The sequence below is a fragment of the Lasioglossum baleicum genome, chromosome 1 (genome assembly GCF_051020765.1).
Source record: "Lasioglossum baleicum chromosome 1, iyLasBale1, whole genome shotgun sequence".
NCBI classification, from domain to species: domain Eukaryota; kingdom Metazoa; phylum Arthropoda; class Insecta; order Hymenoptera; family Halictidae; genus Lasioglossum; species Lasioglossum baleicum.
In genome coordinates this window covers 16,836,708-16,858,780 of record NC_134929.1, presented here as the reverse complement: position 1 = coordinate 16,858,780, position 22,073 = coordinate 16,836,708, and the positions used below count along the sequence as shown (strand labels likewise).

At 38.0% G+C, this 22,073-nt stretch overlaps 1 protein-coding gene across 7 annotated transcripts in view; it reads left to right on the top strand.

Moving 5' to 3' along the window:
• Raskol (Ras GTPase-activating protein raskol) overlaps window positions 1–22,073 on the top strand; it is a 204,631-nt gene that overhangs the window by 52,007 nt on the left and 130,551 nt on the right. For 2 of the 7 annotated variants that reach the window (XM_076425070.1, XM_076425078.1), the window contains one exon: window positions 13,488–13,547. The exons of 2 other annotated variants lie outside the window; for them this stretch is intronic. In XM_076425070.1, the coding sequence (XP_076281185.1) occupies window positions 13,488–13,547 (60 nt within the window). Of the gene's footprint in view, window positions 1–2,579; window positions 4,109–13,487; window positions 13,548–22,073 lie in introns of those variants that run through there. 3 more of the 7 variants (XM_076425088.1, XM_076425106.1, XM_076425116.1) reach the window with 3 other exon arrangements.

Below are 22,073 nucleotides of genomic sequence, written 5' to 3'. Positions count from 1 at the left end.
TTACATGGAACGTAGGTGACGCGTACGCAACGTTACGGGCCTACGCTCGTTAAAACTGCACTTCCACTTTCGCAGAAAAGAAAACCATTCGTGGGAAAAAGGGAACAGCTCCGCAGTTCCTGATGCAATCCCCGCGAACGCGTTTTCCCGGCGAGAAGTTTCAGAGTTACGACGATTCGAATCGAAATTAATTGAAGCCCCATTCAAGTTCGGAGCCGTGGAATGCGATCCATTGATCTTCGCCGCGTTTCCCTATGCTATGGTCAAACGGGAGATGCAGAAACTACTGGTGCACTCGTGCGCATATAATTTCCGTTCTCATTCTTTCTCTCCCTTTATGTTCCTAAAGTATCCTTTTTCGCTTTTCAACGTTTCCTTTATCCGTTTTACGATCGTTTCAATAAAAATCTGTGTGGTAATACTTTTCATTCAATTGAATTAATGGGCATAAAGCAGAAGCGCTTGAACGGATACAACATTCGCTTAAAATGAAGTGGAAGAAGTTTTTTTTTCAACAGAAATACCGAAGCTTCTATAAAAATCTTCGCAGCGTTCAGTGATTCATTCAGCGTTACAGGAATTTTTAGTATGTAACGTTACTGCACCATTTAAAATAGAACAAAGTGTAGAAGCATTCTCGGTGTTTTCTCCGAGGAAGTATTAAAGCGAACTGATTCACCGGAATCCTCATTTGAGGGAACGAAAAAGAAAAATAATATTTACGTCGCCGAAATAATTCACGCGAATATACGACACCGTTGAACCGGAACGTCTGACGCCCACAAATCCTCGAGCGGAGACGCATCTGAAAGCTTCCAACGAAACAAACCTCCCGAAATACTTACTATGTGTCCGCCACTTCGCCAGACGCTGGTGACACTGGGGGATTCGTTTGGGCTCTGACATTCCATGGCAGGTAACTGCGCTCATTCATATTCTGATTTTGTTGGGAGTTCGAAAAGCTTTTAATTGTTTAATTCACCTTCTCCTCCTATTTAAATGTAATCCTTTCGAAGCGAGAGATTAAATCAAATCTAATTTCTCGGAATCAAAAGCGGTTGGAATTTCATGCATCGTGGCAGTAACCACGGTGAAGGGACGCCCTGTATTCGAATTCCTGGCTGAACTTCACCTCGGGAAATCAACATTTTTTCCCTTTTTTTAAATGTAATTTTTGGTCCCGTGAGGAGAAGTTTAATCGAAGTTCTCGTCGAATTAAACCTTTTAATTTGAAAGATACAAGAGAGATACATCTTGAACTTTTGACACCTGGTAAACTGTTTCTACTGCATCGAATCTAATTTCGCTTATTGAAAACGAAAAAGTCGCATAGATACGAGACAGAGTTGGGCAAAAATTTAATCAACGATTGACGAATCAATTTCTACTTCAATCGTTAATCGCAATTAACAATTAAACTTCTACTTTAGTCGTTAATTGCGGTTAACAATTACATTCTTTTCAATTGTAATCGTCAATCGGATAATTGATTAATGATTAACTGCTCAAATTTCGAAACACGGAATCAAAACTGCAGTTAGGAGCAAAACTGATCACACACACTTTAAATCAGAATAACTTTTTCATGAATAGACCAAACGCCTTCAATTTCTCTGTAAGGCTAGATGAATTAGTTTAGTAAATGGCGTCTAAAAAATATGTTGAAAAGATGCATTTGGTCGGGATTGTGAAAAACGATAGTAAAAATTGATTTTTACGACTTTTTTATTTGGGCCAATACCGAAAATTCAAAAGATGTGTTTGGTCAACTTGTATAAATTATATATGCTCCGAAAATTTCATTGAAATTGGTTAATTGGTTTACGAGTTATAAACGAAAAAGTGGTAAAAAGGCCGAAAATCTTGTAAAATTGCAATTTTTGCCAGTTTTGATCGTTTATAACTCGTAAACTAATTAACCAATTTCAATAAAATTTTCAGAGCGTATATGTACAATTTATACATGTTGACCAAACACATCTTTTAAATTTTTGTTATTGGCCCAGCTAGAAAAGTCGTAAAAATCAATTTTTACTATTGTTTTTCACAATTCAATTCATTTTTTCAACATATTTTTTAGACGTCATGTACGAAACTAATTCAGCTAGCCTTACAGAGTAATTGTAGTCGTTTGGTCGATTCATAAAAAGTTATTCTGATTTAAAGTGTGTGTGATCAGTTTTGCTCCTAACTGTATACAGGGTGTCCCAAAATTCGTGAAAATCCCGAAAGGGGGTGATTCCTGAGACCATTTCAAGCGACATTTTCCTTTGCAAAAATGTTATCCGCGGCTTTGTTTAGGAGTTATTAACGAAAAACACGGACCAATCAGAGCGCGATCTAGACGCGAGTTGCCACAGTCGGCCCGGCGCGCAAACTGTCTATTGGCCGACTGTGGCAACTCGCGTCTAGATCGCGCTCTGATTGGTCCGTGTTTTTCGTTAATAACTCCTAAACAAAGCCGCGGATAACATTTTTGCAAAGGAAAATGTCGCTTGAAATGGTCTCAGGAACCACCCCCTTTCAGGATTTTCACGAATTTTGGGACACCCTGTATACATACTGAAAGAACTATAAACTGAGTTTTTGTTGAGATATATTTCTGTCAATTCTCCATCTCCGCTCTCTGTCTTTCTCTCCCTCCTTATTACAATACAATTCATGAATAGACCGTGTGGCGATTAACTGCAACAATCGATTAAATCAGTCTCTCCGATTTTTCAATGATTTCTTTTTTTAATGAACTTTTTTTAATTGACGATTAACTTCATCAATCGATTGACTCAATCGTCCATTTTTCAATGATTACCTTTCTTAACCGTACACATTAATCAATCAATCTTGGTTAAAATTATAATTGATTAATGCCGAACTCTGCTAGGAACGCAGCAAAGTCGTAGATCTAATGACCGCGAGCAGCTTCTCTGTCAGCGGTGAAGGGACGCCCTGTATTTGGCGTCGCGCACCTACGTGAGGCATATTTACAAGATCTCTCGCGCCTGGAAGCGTAACCGAGGGAGGCCGGCGTTAATATTTACTTTCATACACAGCCTCCGCTCGCGGCAGTTCATTCCTGACTATACATAACATCGTGTCCGCTGTCTAACTGGGCGCAGAACTTCTCCGCGAATCGATCCCGTAGTGCCTCTATTTATCTTTTCGCGGTGTACGATAATTACCGTCGAGAGCGGGTCTTCGTCCTCTCTCTTGCACCACGGTCCCATCTCTCCAACAACGTGAATGGATCTGTGTCTCCTCGGGGGATTTAATCGTCTCCGGATACGCTCTTGAAAGCTCGACCACTCTTTGCACCTTCTGTCGCTTGACTACACGCGGTCCCTTTAATTGCTCATTAATCCTGAAGTGATACGGTTCGGCCCGACTGCTAAACGGGACTCGTGGAAAGTGTTTTCGGTGATCTTTTAGTGGCTACGTCGATGCCGGAGAACAAACGTTTCATTGATCGTCTCGTGGTTGGTTAATTGCTGGTATAATTGAGTGCTCCGAACCATCAACTGTGTACGCTCCTCTTCCTCGCATTTTTCGTACGCCGAATCAAGTAGAACTTGGAAAGCGGTGAAACGAACACTTTCACTTTCGATCTGCAAACGGATTAAAATTCAGGGGATTGTGACTAGGATCAACTCCCGATAATCGTCGTTGTGCGGCAATAAAATCTCCAGCGATTAAATTTCACTTTGGCCGAGGCTACAGTGAATTAAAAATCATTTGGAAGTTGTTAAGTGTCGTCGAGGCGACGAATAAACTGTTTTTGCTGTTACGAGAGTGTGGCACGAGATTGCTTAACATTATTAATAAAACATCTTTCGATGTTTCTTTCATGATGATGATGATCGAAGGACAGTAAAAGGTTGTGACTTCATCGTCGCCACAACCGAACAAGACGTAATAAAGTGTAGTGTGCAACGAGGCGATGCGTCCGGAATAACGGAATTTTCAGGCTTCTCTAATCTGATAGATTGATTCGTGGATGATCTAATAATTGCTCAAGGACGAGCTGGCTGCACGGATACCGGATAGGAATTAGAGTGCGTCGGCAACATGAGAATCCGATACGTGCCTCAGGACATCGGAAATTGTTACAAGCGTACGTTACTTTTGTCGTTTTTCTTTTATCTGGCGTTTTACATGTAACATTATTCGTGCGAAACATTCCTGCGGTGTAACGGAGAGAATATTATACCGTAGGGAAATTGTTTCGAATATTTACTTCGTGCTCCAATAGTTTTCACAAAATAATCTGACAGTAAATGTTCGAAAGTATTTTATCGATCATGAATTCTGTGGTGAAAGAAATTCTATTTAGATCACGTACACCAGGAGAATATAATATGTTACAGCGCGTTCCATTATTTGGAGAAACTTCTAAATTGTGAATTATAAATTAGAAATAAATTATGAATTCAGAATTTATACATTTCTATTCTTTGCACGAAAACTTGTTTCAACTTCTATTGAAGAAATAATATTAATTTTTGCAGTTGTGAATGTGTATTTCACAATCGTATAAATGTAGGAAATGATTTATTGACAACTATAATTATTTCATTTTATTTGTACCGCAATAATGATGTTGAATACATCATTTGGGTGAATTAAATGTCGATGAAAATTCAATTACCCGTACTCCCGATAATTGATTTTTGGAGGCCCGCAATAATCACACCAACCGAATTTAATATTCGGTTGATTATCGTCTCGATAATTTCCCCGGTAAAGTTCCGTAGAAATATTTCCGAGAAATTTCCTTGGAAGATGGCACACAGTAAACAGCTCCACATTCCATATTTGTTATGGATATGCAAATAAGTACCGCACTCACATTCGAAAGTACGTTCCTATGTAAATGAATGGTAAAAGTTGTACAACGAGGATTTAAATTTCAACTTTGCCCGTGCAATTGCCCGCGAACGTAAACATACCAGTCGGCCAGTTATTAAAACGTGCATGAAACTGGCGAACATGGCAGGAAAGCAGTCCGGCTAGGAGCAGATAATAATTTGATTACGCTCTCATTATTTCGAATATCGATGCCATTTTATCGAACACCTTATCAGAATACGATAATGTTATTCTATATTATTCTATGTACATCATTTTAAATATATTGCAGCAACTCTGTTAGCAACAGCTTCGAGCCTGACATTTTCTATCCAGAAAAAGTTCATTGGCCAATACTTATATCTCATGATACATTAACTATTAGTATTTTAACCAGGTAGACATCGAACGTGTTAAAGCAAATATTAAAAAGGTCTGAATTATTCATATTCTAATTGCTCGAATATTGCCTAGCCTAGTCTGATACTCAAAAACCAGTTACCTTATCAGGTTTTAATGCAATAAAGTACATAGTTTACAAGACAGCTATTGAATTACATAGTTCGTATTATTTATACCATAATCAGCGGCGGAGTGTATGTTTATGCAAAGTGTTACGAGTATGTGCAAGCTTAGAGTGACTAAAATTGAAAGTAAAATTTTATTCTGAAGTGAAATAAACCTTTATTGAATTTATTATAATCTGTACTTTATGCGTACTGTAATTACGTGCTGTAAGTGCTTATCCATTTCCAATTGAGTCATAGAATTTTTATATTGAGTGGGTTGAGAAATAACTTTGTCGTGTAATGAATTTTATTGGTCAGATATTTATGGATTTTGTAGATTTACTCTTATCAAATTTCTGTTTATCGAAGGAAAATAATTATACTTTGAACTACGTCGAAAATCGTAGGACAATTTATAAAATTTTAATAAGAATCGGAGCAAAACACAATTTTTTGTTTTCCTTCCGTTCTCCATTGAACTGCATTAAATCTATATAAATAAAAATGTAAATATTTGTTTTTTCATAATCTAAGATCTCCGAAACGGCTGAACGTAGAAAGCTGGGGTTTGAGCAATTAGGTGCAGCGTTTCTTCGGGAAGGTTTCAGGACAATCCGCATTCGAAAAAGTCCATTCGTTCAAAAACTGTAACGTCATTAGTGACCAGAGACGACTTTTTCGCCCTCTTTTGGGCACGTTTCTGCGTATAACTTTTGACTGGTAGCACCAATATTCAATTTGACGTACTCATTGGATTCAGCTCACCGAGTTCTTTCAAATGGCCACTGATCCGATTCAGTAGGTTGTATAATTTAGGAGTTATAACACAAAAAGTGTGCGTTTGTCTTAAACTTTTTGGTTTACCGACTTTTTAGAAACAGCTGTAGCTTTCCAACGGTAGATTTTAGGAAAAATCAGAGACCACCTTGGCGATTGGAAATTTAATTCTCTATAACTTTCATATTTTACACTTTTTTCTCCGACGCGATCTAAGGGGTCATGCAAAAAACGATATAAACTCGTAAATGTTGATAGTTTTGCTTTAAGGCATTTTCGGCCGTATCTTTTGAACCGTTTGTCGGAAATAAGTTTTGGGCAAACACCCGTACTTAGCGTGCGAAAGTCTACAAAATGAGTCCAACAGTTTTACAGAAGTTAGAAGCAGAAATATGGTCAAAAGAATGAGCCACAGCAATATGCGTGGCCGGGTACAGCTATAAATAAAAATCGTACTCTTCACGTTTTCCCTAAACAGAATCGGTAACCCGCGAATAATCGAACTATTTTGTGAATCAAGTATTCAGGAAATTAAAGAGAGGAAGCTAATGAAACCGAGGAATAGGAGCAAGAAAATCTGAAAAGGTTCTCGTGGTACAAAGGGAAGGGGAATAAGTATCGCGGCATTGAGTAATACGATCGCTGCACAGGTCAATTTTATTGATCCATCGCCTGTCAGCTTCTCGTTCTCTCCCTGCAGACACAATTTTTTCTCTCCTAATTATACGATCGCTTTAATAGCCGCTAACCGGCAATTAAGTTGTATCCAGGGATGCACTCTCTCTTTCTCTGTCCCCGCCCCGTCTCCTCGTCCTGTTTTGTCTTCCGTTTCACCGTGAAACGGAATCCGGTGTATTTTTCATCGGGTAAAAAGCGGGGAAAAGGAGCCGGGAACAACGAGATGAACAAGGTAAACCTAACAGCCGTAGAAATTCATTTCCATTCTCGAGGGGAATTAAGACGGTAGCGGACGTCAGCGCTTCGGAATCGCCAGATTGGACTTTTTTCCATTGGACCGCCTCTGTTTTACGCGGCTAATAACGTTAATTGAATCGATGTTGCTCCTCATGTTTTTCCATCTTGGCCGGCGCGCCCACGTGCCTCTCGTTTCGCTTCAGCACCGTGGAAATTTCGAAGTCCCCCGCTGCACGATGCAACGACTGAAAATAACGCGGGATGCGCATACACTCGCCGCCATAAGTCACGTTTGCGACGGCAGACGGAAAGTGAGAGTGAACTTGTACCTCTGGAAATTTCATTTGCTCGAGCGAAGATGCATTTCTTAACACGCAATGGGAATGTGTCACTCAAGCAAATTGAGTTTCAATAAAAACTTCATAATTTAGCTTCTTAAAAGTTCATTCAAGTGATCCTGGATTTTTAAACTCTATCAATCGCCATGTTCATGTTGTGCACCAAAAAATTCGGTATCAATAAAAGCTTGATAATTTGATTTTTTGAACCCTGATTAAATTGCTTGTAAATTTTTAAACTCTATCAATTGTATCATGTTTGTTATGCACCAAAAAAATTGAGTTTTAATAAAAGCTTGATAATTTGACTTTTCGGACCTTGATTAAATTGCTTCTAAATTTTTGAACTCCATCAGTCGTCGTGTATATGTTATACATGAAACAAATTGAGTTTTAATAAAAGCTTGATAATTTGACTTTTCGGACCTTGATTAAATTGCTTCTAAATTTTTAAACTCAATCAGTCGTCGTGTATATGTTATACATCAAACAAATTGAGTTTCAATAAAAACTTGACTTTTTGAATCTTGATCGAATTGCTTCGAAGTTTTTAAACTCTTTTAATCGTCATGTCTGTTATGCACCAAAATATTGAGTTTCAACGAAACCTTCATAATTTGACTTTTTATACCTTCTTTTAAGTGTTCCTAAATTTTTAAACTCTATCAATCTTCGTGTTTGTTATGCACCAAAAAATTGAATTTCAACGAAACCTTCATAATTTGACTTTTTATACCTTGTTTTAAGTGTTCCTAAATTTTTAAAGTCTATCAATCATCGCGTTTGTTATGCACCAAAAAATGGAGTTTCAATAAAACCTTCATAATTTGACATTTTATACCTTCCTTTAAGTGTTCCTAAATTTTTAAACTCTATCAATCTTCGTGTTTGTTATGTACAAAAAAAAATTCTGTTTCAATAAAAGCTTGATAATTTGATTCTTTTAACCTTGATTAAATTGCTTCTAAATTTTTAAACTCAATCAGTCGTCGTGTATATGTTATACATCAAACAAATTGAGTTTCAATAAAAACTTGACTTTTTGAATCTTGATCGAATTGCTTCGAAGTTTTTAAACTCTTTTAATCGTCATGTCTGTTATGCACCAAAAAATTGAGTTTCAACGAAACCTTCATAATTTGACTTTTTATACCTTCTTTTAAGTGTTCCTAAATTTTTAAAGTCTATCAATCATCGCGTTTGTTATGCACCAAAAAATGGAGTTTCAATAAAACCTTCATAATTTGACATTTTATACCTTCCTTTAAGTGTTCCTAAATTTTTAAACTCTATCAATCTTCGTGTTTGTTATGTACAAAAAAAAATTCTGTTTCAATAAAAGCTTGATAATTTGATTCTTTTAACCTTGATTAAATTGCTTCTAAATTTTTGAACTCCATCAGTCGCCATGTTTGTTATGCCCCAAAAAATTGAATTTCAATGAAACATTCATAATTTGACTTTTCATACTTTCATTTAAGTGAACGTCGTAAATCGTCATGTTTGTTATGTGCCAAAAAATTGAGTTTCAATAAAACCTTCATAATTTGACTTTCTAAAACCTTGATTGAATTGCTCCTAAATAGATCAGCGATTCGTTCAGTGTGAATTTATTCGGGATCAATCGCAAAGTATGTTAATTGCCAAGCTTCCAGCGACGGGTGTGCAGTGAATTTTGGACGATGGTGTACATACCCTCGAAACTGGCCTGCTGCGAGCATACGAGTGCTGTCAGTAGAGATCTCAGTGTCAAACAAGTTTGCAAACCTCTTGCGCATGATGAGCCGAAAATATCTGCAGCCGAAGCGGCGATTCAGACGCAGATCCGAGGAACTTTCCTTTTGACGGAGAATCTTTTGTGCATCTGATTGAGCATTACTCCATAGATAATGGTGTTTTGTCGGTAGAATGAGTTATATAAAAGAGTCTAGCGTCGAGAGAATTTGTTGGGTAATTCAACAATAATGCTTCAGAACGAAATGAAGATATTACTGAACATTTCCCAGCGTGGAATCCGGTTCGGACAAAATGTCGACAAATTTTTCCATCGAGAACGACGACGTTCGCGTTCGGTTACTAGCGTCTAACAATTCATCAGCCAGTTCCTTGACATTTGAACGCGAATCTCCGGCTTTCACGAGCAATTCGAAACACGTGCTTCGCTTCCTGTTGTACTAGATATCCTATGCACGGCACGTCCGCACAATCGCTCAATAATAACACGATTGCGTCGGTTAAATCGGAGCGAAAATGCTGCGCGGAAAGCACCGTGGCTCAAAAATTCCGACGAAGAGCTGGCAGCCTAGTAATTTCTCATTTACTTCTGCTCGAGTATACCGTACCGATCCGCGGGGAAAATTACTGTACCTTTTTCCTACCGCGCTATACGTATATATGTATAATAATAAAATGCAACAACGTCGGCTAGCATTCGTACGATCCCTTGTTCAATTAATGTGTCGAACAAAAAAATTTCCCCGGGCAGGATGCACGGTAAAAATGTCGGGAAAGCTGCTTTCGCGCGTATGGTTTCCTGTGGCACAAAGAAACAAGTAAATTGGACGTCTAATCAATCATTAGTAATAACTAATGGTCTCCGAAGGATCCGGAGTAATTGAATAGTAATTCAAGTGCCTGTCGAAATTGATATTACCGTTCTCGTTAACATTTGTTCTGTCAACGACGGAAGTAATTATTGCACGAGAAAAAATCCGTAGAAATGTTAACAAACAAATCTTTATTTAAAGGCGGTAAAATTCTTTTGCAGCCGATTACTAGATTAATTTTCGGAAATTGAAAACACGAGAAAAATGGTTTCCACGGTGCCCGTGATATTTCCGAGATAAAAATTCAGACTTTTTAATTCACCGAGTTTCGGAAGGTAAAAATGCCATAAACGCATAAAGTGCGCGGTGTACTTACAAGATGCTTGATCGTCGTCGGTTACGTTAAGAAATGGATGAAATAACAAGAGGAAAAGGTGCGAGAGCTTCCCATCGTGTTTCTGGGACAATCGGGGGAAAAAATGACGGTCTCGAATTATGCGAAATGAACGGCTTCCATTAAACGACATTGAAATACCCGCGAAATTTATGGACGTGCGCGTAGATGGAAAAAATATCGGGAACTGGCTGCTAACGACTATTCAAATTTCCACGATCCCGTTCGCCGTAATATACATACAAATTACGTTCATAAAGCTCTTTTCATGTTGCTCACAATCAATGTCGCAATCAGTTTCGAGGCCCTGGGAGAGAAAAAAGCCGACGGGCCGCGCGGAGTGACGTCCGGGAGTGTACGTTCGGTATTCGAATTTCCGTAAACATCAGTCGCATTTAACTCGCGGCAAAATTGCACGTCTCTTCCAGAACTGGAAATTCCTTCCGGGACCCGTTTTCGATCGAGTGTTCGTGACTCCCATTAGAAATTCTGTCGCCTCCTTTAATAACCACGGGCACCGCGAATATTGCGCTGCTCCGACGGAAACCCTTGCACGCGATACATCTCTGTCGGCAGCTTCGTGTAATTTCCGAACTTCCGTCTGATCTTATCGCGACGGTGAGCTTCGGTTTTCAATTTTGAATGTGTTATCGTTCTTATTATCATCCCTTTGCAGTCGGAGCTACAGTGGCCAACAAAAGTGTTCGTACGCCCTTTAAAACAGAATAACTTTTTTATAATTGTACCAAACGACCTGATGTTTTATAAGCAATTAGAAGCATTGGTTTTCTAAATGATGTGCAAAAAAAATTTTTTCAAAAATTATAATTTACAAGGTTACATGCAAAAATTAAAAAGGAATTTTTTAAAACTTTTTTATTTGGGCCCTTAATGAACATTTAAAATATATGTTTTGTAGATCTATGTTAGTTATACACATGTCTGAAAATTTAATTCCTTTTTTAATTCCTAAAAAAATGCCTCTTCTATTTTTGCATCTAACCTTGTAAATTATAATTTTTGGAAAATCTAATTCTAATTGCTTACGAAACATCAGGTTGTTTGGTACAATTATAAAAAAGTTATTCATTGTGTACGACTTTTTTCATTTCATGAATGTTTAGTAATTAAATTGAACGTGTAGTAATTGATTAGATATCATACTTAGTTATGAAAAACTGCGGATCTTTATGCATTTATAGGAAAATTTAAAATTGTTGGAAAATTTTAAAAATTGAAGATGTCAATTTATGATTTCTCTTCTATTCAAAATAGCATGCAGTTCGGTTTCTATCTCTTGCAATCCATGCACACTTTTTTTATTATGCATAAAGATTCGCAGTCTAGTTCTGAAGATCTCACAGTGGGTCCAAATAATTTTTGATAAATTGCCGATGTTTAAACTGCCATAACGTCGTTAAAAAAAATAGCACAGCAACCAACCTAGACTCATTTCAAAGCTTGAAGCGTATTCTTCCGCATCGTCAATTTCGTTTTCTTTTTAAACATTTGCATTAAACATAGCGTGTGGGAAACCGAGGACACCTTTTCACTCGAGAGTGATGCAAATTCAGAGTTCTGTAAAAATGTAAAAAATTTTTGTCGTGGCTGCATCTACAGTAGCTTTGCTGCTCCCTCTTTACAACTCTTCAAAATTTGATCTGCGATTTCTTTTGCCTGTTCGACGATGCTGGGTCATTTCGACGCGACTTCAAGGTTTCTTCAGAAATCTCCAGATGTGTTTTAATCAAGAATTCCATTACATATAAAGATGATTTACTGATTTACCCGTTTTGTAACCTGAAGAGCCAAGCCTTACCAATATGTTAGATGACTGAATAAACTAAAATTAGCCGCTTTTTAGCATCCGCGTTCGTGAAGTAGCGTGGATTCGTGACGCGGCTTGACGTGCGAAGTTTCGCATGCGACTTTGTGGTTCGAAAGCCGCTCCGGTTCGGGAAGACGTAGCCGGAGCAGATCTCACGCAGCCGGCTTAATCAGGCCGCAATTAATCCGCGTGCTTCTCCGTCGAGTACAGTTAGACAAAAGTGTGGACGGGGCTCCCGGAGCGTCCTCGTGCTCGCTGCCACGGCACGAACAGCTCGCGAGTCGCAAAACGTCGCAAGAATTGGAGCGTGGATCTCGGATATGGTCGTGATGTCCATTAATGCCGTGCGCGCCACGCCGTGAAAAAGCTGTCGCCGCGTGAAAAACCAGCGAAACGAGCTTCCTGAAACCGAATCGCAACCGAGTCGCGTCGTTCGAATCGCGCCGCAACCCCTTCCGCCGCCGAGCACGCTCAAAATTATGATCGCGATAAAAAGTTTCTCGGGCGACCAAGGAATTACTGAAACGAGAACGCGCCAGTCTGCCCGTTATTCGTCAGGCGAGCACGAGGGCTCTAACTGTAAAGTGGAACGATACAGTTCCTCGGTAACGATGAGGCCATTCCTACCCCTTTGCTACCGATTGGTGGCTAAGTACTTTCGAGCTTTGAGCCCCGACGATGAGAATGTGTAACGACGTTGCTTAGCTAAGCTGTTTAGAAATCTTCAACTTGATGCTGCAGTGGGAGAATGTGATTAAGGCTAGACTCGCTTCGATCCCTTCAGAACTCGCTGTTTGGAATATTAGCTGGGTAGCAAAGTAGCTAAGCATTAGACACTTAACCCCCTAGCCCTAGATGAAAAGATGCCCATAATTATGAAAGTGAAACAAAATGAATTTATCAGACATTTCGTTAAAAATCACTTTCGGAAATGTTAAAAGGATAAAACATTCGGATTCAGCATTTTTACATGAATTAATTCATTCGAACTTAGGTGAGCTTGTCACTTCGGATAGAACTTTCTCTCAGGCCGAGCAATAAATCATCGGGATCACGATTATAGAGGGAATTATGATCGTGTAATTTCATAATTAAATATTTACGGTGATAATATTAATGATACGACATGCGAAATGAATAACAGTGTAATATTCATGGCAATAATATAATATCAATGATAAATGCATATTCAACATGTTATAATAAAAACTGTTGTTATACGTAGTAAAACATTGATTATAAATGGATGCACAAATTACGACCTTTCAGTCCATTACGATATTAATCTTTTCGTAAAGTATCATATACTAACGATACATATCATTATTTTTGTTTCAGGTGAGTCCAAAGGAAAGCCATTAATAAAATCTAGTCGACATGATTCTCGTAGACCGCGAGGTGAGTCAAATGTATTTTTCTTCTGCGATACAAAATTAATAAATTAATATGAAAATCGTAACAATCAACGTCTCCAAGGAAACTCTTTACATTTACTCTATCATGTAAACATAAGTTGATGTGTCTGCTGTCAAGCCACCAGTCAGTCAGGTGTCCTTAAATTCGACATCCAGTTTACCAGGAAGTCCGCACGGAGTTCAGTGGTTCATTGACCGAGAACAGTGGTTTGCATGCACCGTGCCATTAACAGTTTGTCAGGCAGCTGCTATTATTATCGATCTTCCAGCGTCGTGCGTTCTCGATTCGCAGGGAAGATCGACACGCGAAATCGCGATGGCCGTTTTGCGCGGTGTAATATCATAATCGGGTTTACACTATCGCCAAAAGCGGTCCTACACGGGGTGAAAACCTACGCGCGACAACGCGCGACAATAGCTGCGAGAAGAACAATGCGGCTTGTTGAGCAAGGTGACGGTAATTTGACGCGTACAATGGAGTATACAAACTGGCTCGAAAGGAATTATTCTTTTGTTGTCGATTGACAGCTTGCGAACCGAGCTTCCCGCTCCTTTAATTGCGCCCGTAATTAAATCACTTGGGTGGACGGTGACAGTGCTCCTTTGTCGTGTCGTTTCTTGACAGCGAGATTTACTGGCGAAAGACAATGCCACTTGCCAATAATTTAGTGTACGGCTGTTTCACACTTTCGTTTCTCTCAATTGTGAAAACAGTCGTTAACCTTCGCCGTGTCTCAGGTCTTAGGGAATGGTATAGTGACGACAGAGTTGGGCAAAAATTGTATTTAAATAAAAATTTCGAATAAAGTGGATTTTTTTCCAAGTGGATTGTAAACCCACTTTATTCGAAATTTTTATTTACATAAAATTTTTGCCCAATTCTGAGTGACGCGAGCATATCACCATATAAATGTATCCCTTATTTAAAAAATGATTAAAAACTTGGATAAACACACTATTTTTATTTTTATAAGCTAATGTAAAATAGCCACTTTTAGTGCTCAGTAGACCTAGTGTTAAGAAATAAAATATGATTATTTAACTCATTTGTTACGATTGAGATAGATAATTTTTATATCCTACAAAAAAAAACAGTCTACTTGTTACTATATCTTGTTTAGATTCAGTGTGAAAGCTAAAACATATATTGTTCAATTTCAGACATGTAGAATAAAATATTCATTTTCCGCTTACACAGTGAAGAGGTTAACGAAGTAATTTGTATAACATGGGGACGTCACGGTGAAGAATCGCGTAAAACTCTCCCGTACAGTGGCAGCGCATTGACGAGCGAGTCCGCCGGAACGAAAAGGTTGATAAGATAATAGAACTCTGTTTCCCAATTTCTGTGCCGTATTTTATCCCATGAAATTGGCATAGAATGTATCCCACCATTTCAAAATAAAAATACTGTTGTGAGGGAAACAAACAGTGGCATATATCAATGTTAGGATACTTTCTTCACAATTTACGTAACAATCATTACATAACAGTTCCTGAAAACTGTATGAAGATAGAATTGAATCGAAAGAAGAATTAACAAAAATTAATATTTTTATTGAATCTACCTTCTGCAAATCTACCTTACCGACAGAACCATGTGCTTGTGGTACTGCTTAGTGGTTCCGCTCGTTCGACGGCGTGCTATACCAAGTACATACCAACATGGCGGCGCCCTTACCTATCAAAAGCGCTGAAAATCGCTGAACAATAAACACGCATAACTTTTAAATCAGTGGATCCCTACCATTAAAACTTAGATTTTCGGCATTTTCTCGCGAAAATCTAAAGGATTACATAAAAGCAAATTTATAAATTTCTAGTTTGCTCAGGTGAAGTTCAGCCAAAGTAAATACCGCACTAAAATTTTGTAAAGTTATGAGGTTCATTTATGTTCCATAGAATCCGTCACACAAAGAGAATTTCCTTTAGCGCTCACGTCTAAAAGTTTATCTCCAAATATCTGGTTTTACGAGATTCTCACGAGTACTATGTTGCTTCTAAATATTCCTCTATTTATAGTCTAACTGGAGGAGCTGCTGTAATCTTCTGTACGAGGCTCTATTCATCGTGAAACAATAACCTGATTTGAGGCCAGACTGACGGATCGTCTTGTGTATCGCATTATTAATAGGCATTGTTACGTGCACATCGCACTGCCAGAAAGAAATGAACCGCAAGGTTACGAGTACTGGAATGCCGTAGGCGCGATGGTAATAACAGGATCGTCTAATTACACGGAATATTAAACTAATTGCGGAGGAGAGGCTGACATACAAACGGCTCTGCTCGAATGCACTAACTTTATACAACTGAACGTTCTCAAAGGACATTGTTTGTGCAGGACATATTTAAAAGCGATTTATATTTCCACTTTTGAGATTTTTATATTACAAGAAATGAAAAGTTATTCAAACTAGGCGTAGAATCTCATTATTACATTTTTTAAAAACGAGATAGTGGATTACTCTGAGGTGGAACGGCTAATAGAAATTTATCTGCGGAAAGATCGTAAAATATTTGACGATCCCCAGCGTGCGAGTAAAAAGTACATTTTCCCTGTTGTCCGAAGACCAGTTTTTCCTGCGCATTGTCCATGTCCCACGGTTCCATCGAGCCATAACGAAATAGCTGACACGAGAACAGAATTTACGAAAGCGGCGGAGGTGCACGGATAGGACACGTTTTTACCGGCTATTCCCACGGCTCGCCGTAAAAGTTTAATTATTCGGGGTGGACCTAAATTAGATTTTTTCTGGGCTGTCGCAGCTAGCCCCGTGGATTTTTCGACGCCGAGGGGTTGCACAGTCTCTTTACCCTATCCATTTATATCGGACCGTGCTTTCCCTTTTATAAAATTACAAATGTTTTCTCGGCGGTCTCGCATTAACAGCGCCGAAGTGGAAAACTCTTTGTCGGCGCGATTATGAAATGGAGGTTATCCCGAAACAGAAACTGTTTGTTTGCATTAATAATGGAGAGGACATGCGGATGGTGAGCCAAGTAAACAAAGAAAGCATTGAAGTACTCTTCACCCACCCCACCGAGCTAGCTTAAAGTAGATTCATATAATTGTAAAAAATCTTTACGTAATTATCTGATGTTACTCTTATAAAAATATAAAAATATGATTATATGATGTAATAGCCTAAAGGAGCTTCCAGTTTAGTATCGCATTTAGTACAGAAGTCATTGATAATTTTAAGCATATTAGTATTTGGCTCTCTTAGAGACGTGTATATCATAGGGTGGTTTATATTTTTCATTTTTTAGTTTTTGTTGTATTGTTGTGTGTGTTTTAATCTAGTTCACCAATTGGTTGTTCTGTTTGGGTAGAGTCGGTATTTTAGAGATTAGTTCCGACCGATACGGTAGGATGCGACACAGAAAGGATGAAACAGATAAATACATTGGTGGTTGGTCTCCTTCTATACCTCGTCTCTGCGATTTATGATACTAAATTAGTTAAAATTGTCTAAAAATAATTATGTAAAATAAGAATAGTAGTTACTGACATTACCGGCAGTTGTTCGCTCAGTCGATATAGTGGAATGAGCTTTCCTTTCTTGCCGACGTATGGTAAAGAAGATCGAGTCTCTTTCATGTGGCGCCACTTATGAAATCTCCACGAACCTTCGCTAGATTATAACAACGGTACATTACAAACTTGAAGGATATTATTTATGAAAAACTCGTCACTGTATAAACTATTAGTTGTCTCTCTACTTGCACTGAAATTCTTTTTTCAATTCGTAACTCGCTACAGATTCATAGAATTTCAGTTTAAAATTGACTTTGAAGTACGGAATTAAATTTAGAAAACCTTGCAATTCCGAGTTTAATTGAAAATAACGATGTTTGCGATTAGATCTATAGTATCTGGAAAAGGTTGCCTCGCAATTTATGGCAGTCTGTTTTACGGTTACCTTACGGTCGACGAACGCGACGTTTCATGCGAAAATTCTCTTCTTATTTGACGGAGAGATAAATGTCACATTCCAAATATGTATCTGGATGTTATCGTTTACATCGCGGAGCACGTACGAGCCGTTACAAAAAGCAATCGGTAACGTCCAACACATGCTGTGCGTTACGTGTCCAACCAGTGGTGTAGGAAGAATTTTTATCTCGCGTTTCCGCCTCTGAAATAACATCCTTTACCAAGAAAGTGTTGATATAACCCTTTCTTCGTGTAGTGGTGACCTACTACAATATGGACACTGGGCAAAGTTTGAAGCGCACTTCAATCCTCAGATAAACGTGACCGCCTATGCCACTGCGCTTATGTTACACAAAATATTACAGGTCAACGAATAATTGCTCATGGACGCGTTCAAACAAATTCTGATAATAGTTTACATCGTTGAACAACATTGCAGATATAGTTCACGTTCATGGCGAAGGACGCTGAACATTTGTCGCACAGAATTTACTCTTTCCACATTTCAGAGAAATCCAAATTTTATTCATAATATGATGAAAAATAGTATTTTTAATGTAGTATAGAGAAATTATTTTTTATGTTGCATATAGTGATTTTTTAGTGGGAAATTTCGGACTTGATTTATCAGTTTAAATAACATAACAGTAAACTTCAATGAATGCGAGTGGAAATTTGATTTCCTGTTGGGAACGTGACACGTAGCGACAGCAACGCATTTCTGTTTACTTTGAGCGTTTCTACGTCAATCCTGCGGAAATATATATGCGGATAAATGTCTACAGTCCATTCGTTAAACGTCACATGTCTGGTTCTACGTCTATGCTTGCGCGAGACCCGCGTATGAACGGCCATTAATGGTCGTACACCCCCTACAAGGTGGAGGAGAAGATCATGGTCGATCGTATAAGGCGTTCCATTCGTCGGATCGTTGACCGCGCAAGGTGATACCGTATTCTTCACCTCAGTCTTCTCTTCTTACGCAAGCAAATCAATTTCCATTTAAAGACCACTTAGGCTCTTTCACGCTACGCTTCATTCCACGCATAAACTTCGCCCCTCCCGCTGTCCTGATTACTTTCTAACACTACACGGTGAATTTCACGGAAATTATTTTCCACCGCGTCGAGTATCTGCGAACCGTTCGATCGATCATGAAATGATCTATACGAAATCATGCAAAATCTGTCAACGGGTTAAGGGAGTATTCTATTAGGTTGCAGGGTAAGTTCCATAGTATTTTAAAGAAAACATTTTAATCAATTCATTAAAATATATATTTAATATTATATTTTTATAAATTGATTAAAATGTTTTCTTTAAAACACTACGTATAGAACTTACCCTGCAACCTTTAAAACATTTTAATCAATTTATAAAAATGTATATTTTTATAAATATAATATTAAATTAAATTTTTATAAATATAATATTAAATATATATCTTTATAAATTGATTAAAATGTATTGTATTAGGTTGCAGGGAAAGTTCTATAGTGTTTTAAAGAAAACATTTTAATCAATTTATAAAAATACATATTTTTATAAATATAATATTAAATATATATATTTCTATAAATTGATTAAAATGTTTTCTTATTGTTTGTTTTCTTTTCTTGTCTTATGATTAATATTATTCAATGATATGCTACATCTTTGAAGTACGACTACAAAGTTTTATTGGAAAATAATGAAATTCGGCTGCAACGAAAAACTTGACTTGACTTTCTGAAATGGGTATAAATTTTATTTTTCATCTAATACATTCCTTTATTTTATTTTAGTTCACTACGATTAGCATACATATATGGATTATCCTCTATGGATTGCACATATTTACACGTTTATAAGTATTATAAGCCTGGAAATATATAATTTTTCCAGTAACTTTCGAGCAGACTTTCCTTCAGCAAGCGTCCAAAGTCTAATTAAAAAGCTAAATTTCATTCTGAAGTTTTCCTTTCTCCTTATTCAAATGATCTCGACCTCGTTACGCATTAATCCTATATTCGAGCGTTGCTGTTTATTTCTCTAGCCTGAATATTTTATAACTGCAATATTGTTTACTTAAAGTGAAAGTACCGTCGTCACGCACTGATAGCATAAATCGTTAACTCCAAACCATTATGCGTTATCCTATTAATCACTAGCAGTGAAAATTCTAAATTGTTTCTATCATTGAGTTGCATCATTTTCCATGAGAATTGAAAACAATCGTGTGTATGTAAACGTTACGTCATGCAGAAGAACAAAAGTGAGATTATCTAATAGATGTGTGATATCAAGCTTATTTCCCTCAAACACGACCTTTTCTATTTTAGTAACAATTGTATTCAAGAAGCTATTATACTACTCAACTCTTTTTGATTCACTAGCAAGATGCATCTCATTCATAGAAGGATGTGGTTCTTTCTTAAAATAATGAATAGGATTCAATAATTTTTCGTGGGAGTATCACTTCACAGAAATAAGCAATATACACTAAAGTTTTGTTATTCTTATACATGTCCCAAAAATATTGTACTTCCTTCGAAGGGTTGATTCGTTCAGGATTTATTCACGAAAAACACTGACCAATCAGAACGTCGGCATTGGCCGAGCCGGAATCGGTCTTTAGTAGCCGCACTCTGATTGGTCCATGTTTTTCATTAATAACTCTCTAACATTAATAACTGGACTGCGGATTGTATGCATTTATGACAAAAATGGGTAACTGCAATTTAAAATAGTGGACAAATGAAAAACATTTAAGAACATGAATGTATTAATTGCAGCTGAAGAACATTATTGAAAAGTGAAAGAAATTATTAATTGGCTCTTGTTTGTTGATGCAAACAATTTTTATTTTGCATAAAGTTCCGCAGTCTATTAATACCAAGCCCACCTAGAACATTTCCGTAAAGGAAAAAGTTGCTTGAAATGACATTGGGAATAAATAGAAACAGATAAATAGTTAAAAAAAAAATGATTTACACATTTTACCTAGTAAATTCTACCATCTAAAAAGAACTCGAGCTGTTTGGTCGATCATTCGGAAAGTTATTGAAGTGTGTATGAACGCTTTTCACACCCACTGTATACGTGCATATACGATGATATTATTTGTGAAAAATTGTCGTGGCAGAGTGAACGAATGAAATTGTTCGTGGCGTATGTATCCGAAGATTAAAAAGAAATATCACATCATTAGTAAAAGAACGTCGGTGTCATTAATGATTTCATAGCACGCATTCCTTCTCGCGTCGAATAATGCATGAGTTTTCCACCCCGGGAATTAATTGACGAGTGCGTGGAAGGTCCCTCAATAATGTCGCGACGCCTCGGCCCTCATATTTCCAAGTTCAGCTATGCAAACGAGACAGAGAATTTTAATTTGTCGTTACCGGAGGCTGCCCCGTCACGTTGCCACATCGCTTCACACACCGCACTCTCTCGCGTCCTCTCCCTTTCAAATCTCACGCCTTTCTCACACGTCTGTTCGCCACACGTTGCCCAGCCGCGTCCTCCGGGTTTCGGTACTCCTGCTTGTGTTTAAACTTCAGCCTGCATTCTGAAACACGTTGACCCTCTTTTTTCAGCCGGGAATGGGCGAATTAAATACGTTCGCCGCCGCCATTTGCTTTGACGACAGTCTCCGCACCTAAATATTTTATTAAATGCAACCCCCTCGGCCAGGTATGAAGGAAATTTCATCTTGCAGCGGGGCGGCCGTGTACCGCGAGATCCGTGAATGAAATTGTTGATTTTTCATCGCAGTCATCTCTCCAGGAATTCTTCACTTGATTAAAGAAATTCCTTTGTTTACTCGCCAACGTTTCATGCGATAAAGTAGCGACCGGAGCGAAAGGAGCTGCATTTATTAATAACAAGCTAGGCAAAAGAGGTTCATGTTTTTATAATAATCTTTTTACATCTCAAACAGTTCTTTATTCTTCGTTTAAAAGTCATCAAGATTTATTAGGTTTCTGTTTCTCTAGCAATATACAGAGTGTCTCAAGAATGTTGTGTTTCCTTGAAAGGGATGATTCCTGAGGTCATTTGAATACACATTTTCCTTTGCGGAAATGTTCTCCATGGCTTTGTTGAGGAGTTATTAACGAAAAACGCGGACCAATCACAGCGCGGCTACAGCTGAGTGTGACGCTGACATTGGCTGAGCCGGGATCCGTCCACAGTAGCCGCGTTCTGATTGGTCCGCGTTTTTCGTTAATAACTGCTGAACGAAGCCGCGGAGAAGATTTTCGCAAAGGAAAAAGTTATTTCAAAAAATCTTGGGATTACCTCCATGAAATACAACATTTTTGGGACATCTTGTATCTTTGACATTTATATGCAAAATTAGGAACATACGTCTTAAATAAAATATTTTCCAGGTGCTCGGATTATTCAATTATGCAGATTCAACCAGAGTACCAAGAAATGGCTCATAAAGAGTAGAAAATTCCGGTGACTTCGGCGATTCGAGCATCGTAGTTCCCCATCGTTAATCGTTGAGTGTATGCAACTCGAGCGCAGTTGCATTCGGTTGCATCGTAGCTCGTTGCGAGTGGTGCATCTTTGCGGTCGGCC